At 41.5% G+C, this 14494-nt stretch overlaps 1 protein-coding gene across 22 annotated transcripts in view; it reads left to right on the forward strand.

Moving 5' to 3' along the window:
- TCF7L2 (transcription factor 7 like 2) overlaps positions 1-14494 on the forward strand; it is a 284575-nt gene that overhangs the window by 243036 nt on the left and 27045 nt on the right. For 17 of the 22 annotated variants that reach the window (XM_019502825.1, XM_019502823.1, XM_019502811.1 and 14 more), the window contains 4 exons: positions 5656-5788; positions 7847-7949; positions 10785-10871; positions 13252-13284. In XM_019502825.1, the coding sequence (XP_019358370.1) occupies positions 5656-5788; positions 7847-7949; positions 10785-10871; positions 13252-13284 (356 nt within the window). The remainder of the gene's footprint in view (positions 1-5655; positions 5789-7846; positions 7950-10784; positions 10872-13251; positions 13285-14494) is intronic. The other 5 variants (XM_019502815.1, XM_019502816.1, XM_019502822.1 and 2 more) reach the window with 2 other exon arrangements.

Genomic DNA, 14494 nt, shown 5'->3' on the forward strand with positions numbered 1-14494 from the left:
ATATTTGTTAGGCTTTCCGGTGATCTAGTGTGCTGATTAAAAAGTTTTCCTGCTAGACAAAACTGAAGAGCGATCAGCCCTTTGGAAAGCAAGTTCTTGCCTCCTTAGCTGGCATTCAGCTGTGTCCCACGGATGTTAATGCCTGTTAATATTTCACTGCTCGCAATCAGCAGAGCTGTAATAGCAGCATCTGGAAAACGCATGGGGATGAGTTGTAAACCTATTTTTAATGTAAACTTGTATTGAATAGTCCTCTTTGCTAGCACGGGGAGCAGTCCCCGGGAGGGCCTAGTAATTCAAGACCACTGTAGACCTTCTACATCCACCCTGGAGGAGGGGAAAAGGCTGACAAACCCTCTTCTGTGCTGCTTTTGTTTTATTGTATGAGGCTCATAAAGGCACTTTCAGGCCCCATCTTTCTTTTGCAGAAAGGGAAAGCAATAGGGGAGTATTGAAGAGGAGGACATGGCAAAAAAGGCAGGCGGAGCTATAGCTCCATTTGTTTTCACTGTCTCTTGATTAATAGGTTTAGAGGTGAATGGCAAGCTTTCATTCCTCTTAGGTTACCCATAGTGGAGGAAGGGTGGGGGGTCCGGGATACAAGTGCCTAATCAATCTTTCACTTGCCACGTTCCAAATTATGAACAGTGCCGGGGGGTCTTGGATGGTGGCAGGACCTGTCCTGCGAGCCAGCAGAACTTGATGCTTGAAGTACACTCGAAAGGTCACAGGTTAGCCAAGGAGGCCTTTCCTCCGGCTGTGGTCACGTGAACTATGTGTACGGACAAGAAGATTGTAAGCCCTGCTTCTTGCGGTAGGGCCCCTTCCCCTCCATAGTGAACTATTCAACCTATAACTATAGGTATTGACTAATGAAAGGGAGATTCAAGGTTGGGCTGGTTGGCGAGGTGGTAAAGCCAACAGAAGCTGCTGCCCCAATATATTTCTCCTTTGTTATTTTTGTAACACCTGCGTGTTTGTTTTTAACAGGTGCCCTATTGCTATGTCCAGAATGGATACACTTGTTTCATATGGCGGGATTTTTCCTGATCGTAGCTTTGTATGTATACAACGTTTTTATCACTAGGGCCACGCTATGAGTTGACATGCAGGACTTTTGAAGCAACAGAAACTTTTTTATTGAAAGCTTTTATTTCTTTTTTGCATATTCAGCAAAACCAAGTAGAATCTCCCAGGACCTCCCCCTTGAGATTATGATTTTACCATTCGCCATGAAAGGATTATGTGCTTTTAGACTGCTTCCAGTTGTGAAGAAAAAAAATAGCGCTTTACTTTTCGCTCGGTGCGCCACCACACCAAGCACAGCGCATGCCCAGAAGAGGCATCACGTGAATTTGACCCAGCTTGCCCAACATCTGTATAGGTCAGGTGCTTCAGTGAAGCTTTTTGGTGCTTTTATGTAATAGCTGATTGAATCGGCTATTAGAGACAAGTGCCAAAAAACCCAGTGAAGCGCCCGATCTATACAGACGCTAGGGAGCCAGGTCAAAATAATGTATTTCCTCTTCCGGTAGTGCTGGGGGGGGGTGGCGGGGGGAGGTCAGCATTTTGAGGTTTTTTCCATGCCTGTGAGTGGCCTTAGTGACTTTGCAGCTACTGATCAATATTCAGTTCGTATAAACTTTTTTTTTGTTAAACTCATAGTATTTACAGAATATTCATTGGAGGGATGTGTTACTTTCCTACCAGACTTGACTTGGATGTATGTGGAACTAGCTTTCATTTAGTTAATGACATGTTTTTCCCATGCAGCGGATTAATGCGTGGTGACTTACGTACCTGTATGTCAACCATTTCCACCAAAGAGCTTCAGCTTGTGTCCGGGGAACACCTGTCTGAACTTAATTGAGACGCATCCTAACCCCTCCTCCTGATAGCTCATTCAGTCCAAAATTCAGCATTGATTTTTAGTCATTATTGCTTGAGTCGTATTTATTTACGAGTTTCCAAAGTGATGTCAGATTCTTATTTAGAGGCTGGATTGCTGATTCCCCATTGGTATAGTTTCATTTGGCTCATTTCAGGCAGGAATAATCAAGGAAAACTAACTCCTTGTCATTGTTGGTCTTTGCCCCCTCCTTCACTTTCCATCTAAAGTGCATCCAAAATGGGTGTCTACTAGCAGCTTACTCGGTGCTCTGTAAATGAGGGATGTTGTTGTGTTCCCGTCCCGCTACCGCATGCACTGATGCTAATTAATCTATCCACGTCAGTATAGCTTCACCTTCCACTTAGAGCATATTTATACATGGAACATTTAAGGCTACCAGAGAAGAAATTCCAGCATCTCAGAGTGGCTTTGCTTTTACAACTACCGTAGATAAAGCTCTGGAAAATATACTTTAGAGACCAGTTCTATACTGGTGAGATGGGATGGGCCGAAATAGTTTAATAAGCATTTCCTAGCTGTGATTTCTATGATTAACCTCTTCTACCCAGTGGATGGTGTTAGGGGTTGCACTTGTTACTCAGGCGAAGCACCTGTTGACATCCAAATGAAGAATTAATTCTGCTCTCAACCACAGTATTGCTGCTTGGCCTTCCTTTTGCTGTTTTTCAAATAAACTTGTTTAAGAGGACCATACTGCTACTTTTAAAGAGAAGCATATTTATTGTGTTTACAGTATAACTGGCAGTGCTTTCCAACTGTACCTTTCCTTGTAAATTAAGGCTATTTTTAGCTCAGCTAAGACTCCTCCCTCCCCCACACTTTTTTTTATTTTATTTTTTTGTAATGAAGAACAAATATAACACAAATGCAGAGGAACCTAAATTGGCTGCAGTGTAGTGAGGTGCAATTGCAGTGCAGCTTGCAAACCGGGAGGGTACTTTTTGATTTTTATATATTGTTGTTGTGGGCTCTTTATTTATTTTTTAGCAGACGGATGTAACTATAATTCACCCCCAAGCATGATCCCTGGTCTGGGCAAGAACTGAATTCCAATCCTATCAATCAATATTCACATGAGTAATTCCTATGGGTGGGAACAGCTGTGGCAAATAAAACCTGCTCAGCTGAATGAAAGTTTGCAGGGCCAGGCTCAAAGTCCTGCTTTGTATCAGATGGGTGTTAATTAATTGAATAATAATTTGCCTCTTTGTCCTTGACTTACTCCATTTTTTTTGCAGAAGGCTTTGGAAAGTGAGAGCGAGGGGTAGGGGGATGTTGCCGTACAAGTTTGTGTGCTACCAAAGCCAAGACCACAGGGGGTGCTAAATTTGGGACGCCACCTTTGTCCCAAGTTTTGTTGCTTCTGTCAGTTTAGGTGCAACCTTTTCCAAGTTGGTTCCTCATTTTGATTTTTTTTTTTTCTTCAGAATTAATCTCAAAGTATAATGCTTACTTGGTTGCCTGTTGGGTTGTAAATAACTGCTATTTCAGTTGATGATCTGTGCCTTCCCAACTGTGCCCTGCCTAGCCACACTGGGTGCATCTACACAAGATGCTTACTGCGCATTAGCCTAATGACACTGCACAGTAGTGTGTCACGGCAAAAACCGTGCTAATAGCCTACTGCGCAGTGTTGTTAGGCTAATGCGCAGTAAACATTACTAAAAAACCGTGCACCTGCACCACTGAGCAGTAACACTAGTTACTGCACATTCAGTTAGTATTTTATTAAGGAAGTACTAAACTAAATGGTCAGTATCTAAGGTGCATTAATGAACATGTAGATGCGCCCACCATGTATCGTCCAACAAAGATGCACAGACCTCTTGAGCAGTAACTCCCTCTCGTCAGGAATGAGAATCCGTTGTGATCTGGAGTTTTCATACAGCCATTTTCCGTAAAATGTTCCATGGCGTTAACCTGGGGCCTGGATGTCTGGATGACTTGTAACGTGATTTGTCATGTGAAACTTGTGGCAAAAATTTCAGTCCTGTGTCAGACTTTCCCAGGAGGATTCACTGTGAAGAATTTGCTAGGAAATTTTTGTTGCCTTTTTGGATAAGGAACCGAATCAAGTCACCCCGATGCAAGTGGATTATGGTCAAATATTGCATTTAGGGGATTACAGACGTTTTCACTTAGAGAAAATTTGTTTTCTGGTGTGAAGCCCACAGTATAAGGTACCATGTTATGACCATCATCCTTGCTATGCAGCTACCTGGGATACTTTATGCAGAGATTTTAAAAAAAATTAAATAGTCATGCATAGTAGCACACGCACAACACTTTCTCTCTCTTTCTACTTTAAAATGTCAAACGGCAAAGCCACACGCAAATGAATGAGGCTGCTTGAAAGATGTATGTTTGCCAGGTGATGGATTGTAGGTGAGGTTCCCAGTGCTTATGGGGATCTCTTCAGGCTACTCGAGTCTACTCCCAAATAGAAGATGTGTCTGATGTTAACCTAATGGTTTGGTTTCCAAATATCAATATGCCTTTTTTTTTTTACGTTGGTCTTTTTCTGTAGAATTTATCACTAACAAAAACCAGAAATAACAAATTGAAATAAATAAAAAGCTCTTTAAAAGAGAAGCCCAAAGTGTTCACACTGAGATGAGATGGTATTTAGTTTTAAATAACACTGAAAAAATGATTGCAGTTTGCTAACTTGGGTTTGCAGCTGTGGTCATGCTTAGGAGTGGGGATTACAACAGAAATGCTGGCGGACCCTGAACGGTAGTGGCGCTAGTGGGCATCACTGGAGTATCACGACTTTCTTTTAATGTGGTTCCTTTTACTTGATGTTAATGCAACTTGTTCCTTACTTAAAGTAATAAAAGGAAATGAAGACACATTCTAAAATGAAACTTGACTCTAATCCATTCATCATCTAATACTAGCCTCTTTATCTTTGCTGGTACCTAATCTGGTTAAATGTCCCTGTTGTAGGATTTTAGTGAAAATCCTCTATGGGGAATAGGGTTTTTTGCAATTGGATTACTCGCAGTAAATGGTCCAGCAGTTTGCTTGTTTCAGCTTAATTTTTTCTTTGTGATCTTGTAAGGGTAAGTTACAGTTCACCCTGCTTTTTTTTCCCTTTCATTCATTCATTCATCCTTTTTTATTAATATGATTTCTTTTATGCTTTTTGAGACGCACATAATTTTCCAGGACTGAAAATATAACAAGGCAAAACACCCACTCCTAATATCTGCATGGGTTTTTTTTTTTTTTCTCCAGCAAAGTTTTGATTTCAGTATCTTTATCTACATATTTGCTATGGATTGTATACCTCAGATCATAGTAGCACAAGGCATCTATAGCCAATTAATTTTATCAGTTTTCTCCAAATTGATAATTGATCAAGTCTCCTACGTATGTAAAAACATGCAGGCGTGATGTGTAGCGCGGACGAGAGAAAGCAATAGTTCAAAATTACAAGGAATTTTTTTATTTATTTTTTGTGGTCCAGGGCGTTTTACAAAGAATTGCCGATTCGAAGTGGGGAGAGAAGGGAAAGACATAATAGTCACTAAACATTCAGGTCTCTTGCTTTATTAAAGTCGGGGACTACCTGCATCTGCTTAAAGAGTTTATATGCATCACAAAAGGGAAATGTCATTGTCATGTTACACCTCTGGACAATAGATTTGTCATTTTGTTTCCAAGATTTTGGTGGCTGACTGTACAGCATTGTTAACACAGGGTGTTCCCCACCCCTTTTTTTTTTTGTCTCTTGACAGTCTAACAAAGTGCCAGTTGTGCAGCACCCACACCATGTACACCCTCTTACACCGCTTATCACATACAGCAATGAGCACTTCACACCAGGAAACCCTCCTCCACACTTACCGGCTGACGTAGATCCAAAAACAGGTAGGTGGGAAGTGGTGGGGTGGTCTTCATGTTGTTTCTTGGAGGGGGAAATGTGATGTGGTGGCAAGCCAACAGGCTTTGGAGGGAACCCAAGAGAGGATTCAACGGATTCCTAAACCAGTGAGCCTGCTGATAGAAACATGTTAAGCTCAATGTCATAAAGCACCTGGCCTCCTGCACTTGGGGTCGTTTGCAAGTGCATTTCTGTGTGAGCACACCCACTCGGTGGTAGTTAGCTCTCATAACTCATACTTGATTTGAATGAGTGACCCAGGGAGTTAAACGTGTACGTCCTGTGATCTGCACTTACTGAATTGCAGCTGGAATTTTAAAGGTGATGGGTTGCGGCCAGTTTCAAAATGAATCTCTCTAATTCCCCAAATCCCATCATTTCTGTGTCAGGAGTTCAGCCATTTTTTCTCTTATAACGTTGAATTTCCATCCGCCCTCCCCACTGCGTTCCAGCCACAGACTTGCAACTCTTTTCCCAAACGTAAGTCTGCCCAAGCCTCGGTTCAACTTGAAGGGCAATCTTCTTGAATACAGAGCGATGTAAAACCCTGCCTGGATTTATTGGTGTTGCAGAATAGAATTTACATGTTATTCCAGCTCTTTAAAAAGTCTCTGTTTAACAGGGGGGCCCTGGAGAAGTCAAATAGTGTCAATCTTCCTGCTCCAAGCTGCATTGAGTTCTCCGTGACAGTGGTTTTGTTTTTTGTTACTCCAGAGCCCCACTCCTTAATTAAAAAGTAAATTTGAAACTGAATTCACATCCGAGTTTGTCAAAAGAATTGCTCTGTGTTGTGTCTAACGAGTACAGATAATTTATCTGAACTCCAGCCCATGAATGAAGCAGGACATTAGCCGGTTTTCACTCCACATACCACAATTGAGGCCTCCTTTTAATTGTACTTAATGTTAACTTTGCACGGCTTAAAAGGAGACCATCAAGCCATCCCTGGGTATTGCAAGTGAATGGCATAGTCAACCACTTATTTAAATAATGGTAGTACAGGGAATAGCTTTTAAACGGTTATCGTAAAACATATGATTAACGTCTGTAGACTGTTTACTTTTCTTCTGTGAACAGTCTTTCAAGTGTGCAAATAGCTCACTGTATGGGTAAAGCCCAGTTAATCTGTTTGGTTTTTGTAATGGAGAAAAAGCAGTGTCTGCATGAAAATGTCACACAAGGAGATTTAATTTAGAGATTAAAAGCTTCCTCAGTGACTTAAAAAAAATAGTTTCTAGCAGTGGATACGATGCCCCTTCCTTTTAACGCTCTCTGTTTTAACTCTGCTTCTGCTATGCCATTGAGCTCTGGCTTGCCTATTTGAAGGACCCAGTCCTGTAACCGTACTCACCTGAGTAAGTCATCTCAACCTCAAAGGCAAAGGTTGCAAGGTCAGGCCTTAAACTTGGAGCTGAATTCCTTTAGTGCTCTGAATCCGCACAGCAGAGAGACTGCAGTATCTATTCCCCCTCATTTTGTCAAACACCCTGAGGACTTTGTCTTCTCACCTTCAGGATTTTAGTGTGGAAATATTAAAAAAGAAAAATGCAGATGCCCCAAAGTGGAACCATCTGGAAACAGAAAATATTGCAGCTAAAAGGATTTATTTTGGAGATTCCCAAGGAAAAGGGTTGGTAACACCAGCAAGGGGGTGCTTGTAGGTAGGCATATGGGGAGTGCATTTGGGGCTGCCTCCTTTTCAGCACCTTGGGAGGAAACCCGGAAGAGCCATAATGCAGAGGCCACCTTTTTAGGGGTGTTTTACACATTTTCCAGCACAAAAGGAGTTCTGAATTGCTTAGACAGTGCTTCAGTACCAGGGAGAGGGGAGAAAATTGTAACTCTCTCTGAATCTCATTTACTTATGTACCATAAAGTACATCCAGGCAGGAGGGGAGTAGTGTAGGTGAAGTCAACGGGCCAGCCATGGCAAACAAGAAGCCAAGTCATTACTATCTTTATGGTATAAAAGTGTATAAGAGTTTCTGTCTCTTTTTCCTTCCTTTCTGGACCCGATATTTATAATAAATTTTCCTCTTCCATAGGAATTCCAAGGCCTCCGCATCCTCCGGATATATCTCCCTATTATCCATTATCGCCAGGCACTGTAGGACAAATCCCCCATCCGCTAGGATGGTTAGTACCACAGTAAGGAGTTCCATTTTTTTATTTCCATTTTGGTTTATTTGATCTGCATAATTTGTTATGTGAAAAAAAAAAAAAAAAGTGTGTGTATGTATGTATAGAGATAAGTATATTTGCCAGCTGCCACTTTATGATGCGAGTGAATCAATGACCGCTCAATAAAGATTAAAAAGAACAAGGGCTCCAATACCAAGCCATATGGTATTAGGCAAACATGGGCATTAAAACACCACTTCAGATATTGTCTTAACTGTCTATTAGCTTGAAGCATGAATGGTTATCATAACCCCTCTGCTGAAGCAGATCCTTCTTTATAGATATCCTTTGGCTGCCTGGTCTAAATTTTAGGAGCCCCTAAATTTTGTTTCCATGGTGGCTTCTGAAGGCTTTCAAAGCTTAATTTTAATAGCACACATATTAATATAATACGTTATAATGATAACTGTATTGCCTTCTCTGTTTATAAGAGCCCTTGGGGGGTTTTTTCTGTGGAAATAGGTAGGGCCTTAATTTAAGTTGGCAAAAAAAACATTCTGGGATGAAATGTGGTTGAAAAAGTAGAAGTTGCACAATGGCTTGCTGAGGGGGGGGGATGCCCCAAGAAACATGAATTTGTGCAAGTTAAAAACTGGCCAAGAAAGAAAAGGGGGGGGGGGAAGTAACACTTATTTTTCTTCGACACACTGCTTTGCAATAGCAGCTCTTGTAGGGAGTAAGAATTCCTCAGGTGAAACACTATGAGTTTTTGGTTGCCCGTGCCTCAGTATTTCCATCTCTAAAATGGGCTCAATTCATTTTCTCAGTGCTTTTTTTGATGTTTAATTGATTAAATGCATTTCAGCCACATTGATGCCCTTGAACAGAAAGTTTCCTGCATTATTAATGCTCAGTCGTTTTTAATGCAAAATGTGTCTTTCCCACATACAAGGGTGTTGCAGGCCTCACTGCTTTTGAGAAGATTAGTGCTATTTATCTTTCAGGGCTAGGCTGCCCAGGGCCATGAGTACTTCATTGTACTCCAAGTTGTTTGACTAACTGTGCTGAAAATATATGTTTGCTAGTCACAAAGTTCAACACCTTCTTGAGGAAATAGGGTTTTTACTGGGAGTTGCACATTATGGTAGAAGGCAATCAACTTCATATGTACTGGTGGGCAGACAAGATGACTGGCCTCTCTTCCAGCCAAGGGCATCCCTGGACCCGAATATGCGTAAATCTGGATTTAGGAGATCCAGGACTTTGGTCTTAGGTGGGCTTCTGAGAAGCAGGCCATTATGTTTGCTTTACACATTGCCTCTCCGCAGAGGGGTATCAGGCAGTAAAGGGCTTTTCACTCATTGGGCTTGAAAATCGCCCATTTCCCAGCCCTCAACAGAAGGGCGAGTTTCAGCAGAAACCGGAGCCAGAGGCACTGTGCTGTCTAAATCAAGATCCCGCACATTTGAGGTCGTCTGTCACGCAGTAAGCCCACAGCAGGTCTAGGATGACAGGCTGCACACTGGTACACCTTGGCTGCTTTTTTTTGCTTGCAGTGCCGACTTGCAGTGCAGCCAACCCGTAGTGCGCTCATGTAGCTTCTTGGCTCAAGTTTGCGTGAGGAAGAAGAAAATCTTTAAAGACAAATCTATTCAGCATGTGGCAGAAGGCTGTACCGCTAAATCTGGGAGGTAGATGAAAATCCCTTTCCGTGCCAACCATTGCTAGGTGGGCCTTTATGCTTCCATCTAGTGGAGCCTTATTACATCTTGGCACAATAACGTTTTGTCTTAGTTGACATCCAGTGCATTCATATGCGTGTTGCTGAAGGACTTCGAGGCCACTTTTCCTAGGGCATATGGCAGTATCTGCCTGTGTGCTGGGAAAGTCTGCAACACCAGCTTATTCTGCAGGGCTTCTCGTTCTTCCCATAACTTAACTTGCAGCCTTTGTGCACACCATCAGCCTTTGTGCAGCCTGCATATGCAAACCGTCTTTCAAAATCGAGTCTTTTTTATTTTGTTTAAAGCAATAATATGGTCATCCGAGACTGTGTGAGGTTCCTTTCCTTCCTTTCTCCGTGGTAAAAAGTTTTGGCCCAGCTCACCTAAACTGGTCTGGATACCTCAAAGTATACACACACAAAAAAAAGTATCCTACCCACTCAGCTGATACATTTGAAGGACAGATAAAAAGAATTAGCCAGCACAGACAACCCTCTATCAGGAAAAGTTGTGTGTCTTTCATGAGGACGCTGTTTTGCATGTTGCTGTATTTTTTAATTATTGTAATGAGGTGTGATTGTCTATTGGTTACCCACAATACTTCTTGGGGACTCTCCCCCGGTAACTCTTGTCAACACTTGTTAATCTGACAAAAGGCTACAAATTAAGCTCTGTTAATTTAATGTTTTCTCACCGAGATCTAAATACCGAAAGAGGCCCAAAGCGCAACTGAAGTCCTTTGATTCACTGTACTTTATTTTGGTATAAATTTACATTCATTATTGTTTTCCTTTGGATGTGTAGCCCTCAATTAGTGTGATGGCTCCATTAAAGCAAGCGAGACTTCGCCTTTAATTATTACAACAAAACACCTAGTTTCAGCTTGGGGAGAGGGTCTCTATTGACATAAGCAGAGGTTATAAAATTTAATTAGCCATTCCTATCAGATTTATGGCATTCAAATTGTTCTGTGTTTCTTTCCTTTGATCCTTGCTGTACAATCCCCAAGATTTTTGTTCTGATCAAATGAGAATAAAGCTTACTGTGCAGAGAGAAGTTTTTTTTTTTTTTAATCCTTTTTTCTTTCTCTCACTTTTTTTTTCCCCCCCCCTTTTTTTCCCTCCCTCCTTCTTTCCAGGCAAGGTCAACCAGTTTATCCAATCACGACAGGGGGATTCCGGCATCCTTACCCAACAGCTCTGACTGTCAATGCTTCCATGTCAAGGTGAGTTCACACTACTGAGGTCCCGAATCAAGGGCAAATGTAACTCCTCTTAACGTTCTCTGTTGAGAAGCATGTTTCATCTAGAAAAAAAGTAGCTCCTGAAAACATTTGGTTAAGCAGTCATTTTTAGTTTGGCAAAACAGTATCTGCCCACCTGAGGATAATACGGGAGTCTCGGTAACAGTAGCATCAAGGTTTGGGGGTGGGTTGAGGAGGGGGGAGAAGGGAGTGTATTATTTTGAAAGGCCACTAAAGGAGAAACAGAGTACAATATGACGTTGAAAAAGCGAGGAGGAGAAGTCATGACACGTTTTGCTTCCTCAGTGGCTATCATTCAGAGCCACGCTCTGTGCAAGACAGAGGAGGGTGCAGGGTGTGCTATTGTTATTCAAGCAGAGTTGGAAGGAAGGTTATTGTGCTATTTTTCCCCCCTTGCAAAGCTCAAAACGCTGATAGTCAACATAAAAGGACCTGCCTGACCCTCAAAAGCTTCAGAAGTATATATTTCTCCCCCTCCATACCTCCAATTAATTCCAGCTAATTTTCCAGGGGCTCCTAGTTTTATTTACAAACTGGTTGGCAGCACTATGTTTAAGTAATCACTAATTGCTCCTAATGATAGTTTTATTTTCTGTTCATCTGATTTTCAGTCTGGTTAATTAAATCGGTGGAGGTTTAGACTTTCCTGATGGGCTGAAACAGCTAATCCATTTTGATGATGGCACATAATTAAATTAGCATGCATTACATAGCAAGGGTCCACGGCTCCCCCCTTCGGCCCCTCCCTTCCCTCACTGCAGCTAATACATGAAGGTTAGAGTACAGCAGAAGATTTGAGGAGACAAAGGTAACTCCTGGAGTAGTAGAAACCTGTAGCCAGGGCTTGTGAATGACTAGGGAGAGCGTGTGCGCGCATGTGGGGTTTTTTTAAAAAAAAGAAATGCAGTTATAAATGCAGACCTGAGCCTATGGCTCCCACAGATTTTTATTTTTTTTTTTTAAAAAAAAAAAAAAACCTGTGGGAGCCATAGGCTCAGGTCTGCATTTATAACTGCATTTCTTTTTTTTAAAAAAAAGGAATGCAGTTATAAATGCAGACCTGAGCCTATGGCTCCCACAGATTTTTTTTTTTTTTTTTTAAACAAGGTAAAAATGGAGATCTGAAAATCTAAATTTTGTTTAAAAGGACCCAGTGTAGAGTAAAATCCATGCCATGTGGGTGGGGGGGAAGCTGCAGCATTTAAATAATCCCCCTCTTCAGTTCTCACCATATAGATATAAAAAAGATTTTAAGGCATGGGGTGAAGCTGGATTTTAAGCTAATTATTATTACTTAGGCTAGTCTCCCTTTTGGGCAGGGGAGGAGGGGGAAGGTGTCTGTATTCCCAAGACAGACCTTATGAAAGGTATCTAGTTAAAAAGAATACACAGCAAATTAAATACATTATTGTGGTAATGGGACGACAGAAGTACAGGTCTATTATACTTATGGCAGTTATAGGAAATGTAGGCTCCTTGCCCTGTTCCAGCACACCCTTTGATATTCATTCCATTCAGCAGCAGGGCCAGGACTTCTCAGAATTAAGTGATGGGTCATTATACTTTAAACACCATGGAGAAGCCTAGATTGGCAATTAAACAGCACTTGCTGACACTCGCTTGTGCCACCCTGTGACCCCCTTTAGATTGAGATGTTGGAGCTCGGGGCCCTCAGCCTGCTAAATTGGTAGCAGGCACTTCTCCTGACGAGGGCTGGCTCTGAAATCTGCCGGCTTCAAAGGGAGCAAGATCATGTATAAACCATAATGTGGGTGCACCATGGCTCAAAAAATAAGGCAGGAATAGATGAAATGTTACAAGTGCAAGGGGAAAATGAGAGAATAATGACAAATCTAATGCAACTCAAAGCAGAATTGTTGCACAGAAAAATGCATCCCACTGCTTGTGCATAAAATCAAGGCAGGCAGATGACATCCAGTTAACAGAAACATGTCAACAGTGAAGTAAAGTGAGAGTGAGTAAGAGAGAAGCCCCTGAGACAGCCAGGAACAAAAAATTAGTTGTCCTTAACAAGTTAAGGCTCATCATTATATTCTGGCTTGGAGCCATAAAAGCAGACAGGGGTATATAATGAGCTGCTTAGAATTTTTAGGGTGTTTATTGCAATTCGTGGAATACTTGTCTGCAAAAAGGAATGTCTTAGGCAAAGGTGTGTGTGTGCACATATACGGTCTTTTTTTTGTATACATATACACGTACATGTACACACACACCAAGATACACATTTAGAAATATTTATTCGTAGCTTTAGCCTAAAAACCTCTTTTCCATTTAACCTTCTATGGGGAAAACTCCATGAACCGACAACACAACTGCACAGTTTTCTCACGCATACCATCCCAAGTATGCACAGGTATGTAAAACACACACATATATACTTGAGCTTTGTGAGTCTAGTTTTTTCTTCTCGGGTAGTTCACATGTAATCCTGATGTTTCCTCATGAGCTCACCCAAGTATGCTCAAGTTTCTGCAGAGACGCATGGCATGTATAACCACGCTCTATTTTTAAAAGCCCTGCAGTATCTAGGCACGGTAATGGAGAGGGGTTTTGAATTTGTAATGCAAGTGGCTGTGAAATTCATTAGCTACCCTCTCTCCACCTGTAAATGCTATGGAAGATTCCTGGTTGAAACGCACAGTTACCTGCCCTGTAATACTGACTTTTCATGCAGGAGTGGTTTTCTCTGCAACATATTCACAAAGAAGCTTGCAAGCCTAATGATCCCAGTTTGCAATTAATGGTACACTTTATAAATAGTTATTAAATGGGGTCAATCATTTTATTACAAGGTCACCTGTCATTCTAGTGTCTACTGGTTTCTTAGCCATCTATAACTCGTCCTACTCCTCTGCTTATAAGATGACCACCCACAATACTCCTAAGTTTCTGACATCATCTGAGCATTTATTACTCCCTTTAAGCACTTTATAAATATATCCTTAATAAAAACTGTGATCAGCTTAACATGCTAGTGGGCAAACAATACATTCACCTCTAAAGAAGCAGCCAGGGAGGGGAAATTGGTCAATGGTTTAACAGTACACAGCAACGTTGCATAGCAATTAAGCGGTGGCAGTGAAGAATACCTTTTGTAATTGAAATTTCTGGGGGAAATTTAGCTTTGCTGAATGTAATTACACAAGCTGGAATTTAGCCAGGACCTCCTAGGGAACACTCCCCCACACTTCCAGACATGTGACTGGAGAAATAAAGATGGGTCTGATCTGAAGTCAGTGGAAGTGACCCATTGACCCAGGCTTGTGGACCAGGCTTTGAACAATATTTAAAAACCAAAAACATAGGTAGGTGCCTGTAAGGCCAAAGTTCGCTTTAATGGTTGGCTACTTTTTTCTGCTCCTTTGCATTTGCAATTCATCTCCAAAGGAAGCCATTTGTCCTATTCAACCACAAATAGAAATTGCTGGCAAACAGAAAACCTATCTTGGATTGATTGATTCCCTCTCTTCCCCTTGCCCCCCATATTTTTGTTGAAATTTCATAAATTTCACAGACATTAGGGCTGGAAAGGATCTCACAAGATCATCGGGTCCAATTTGGCT

The sequence above is a fragment of the Gavialis gangeticus genome, unplaced genomic scaffold (assembly GCF_001723915.1).
Source record: "Gavialis gangeticus isolate Ggan-Ray unplaced genomic scaffold, GavGan_comp1, whole genome shotgun sequence".
Taxonomy (NCBI): domain Eukaryota; kingdom Metazoa; phylum Chordata; order Crocodylia; family Gavialidae; genus Gavialis; species Gavialis gangeticus.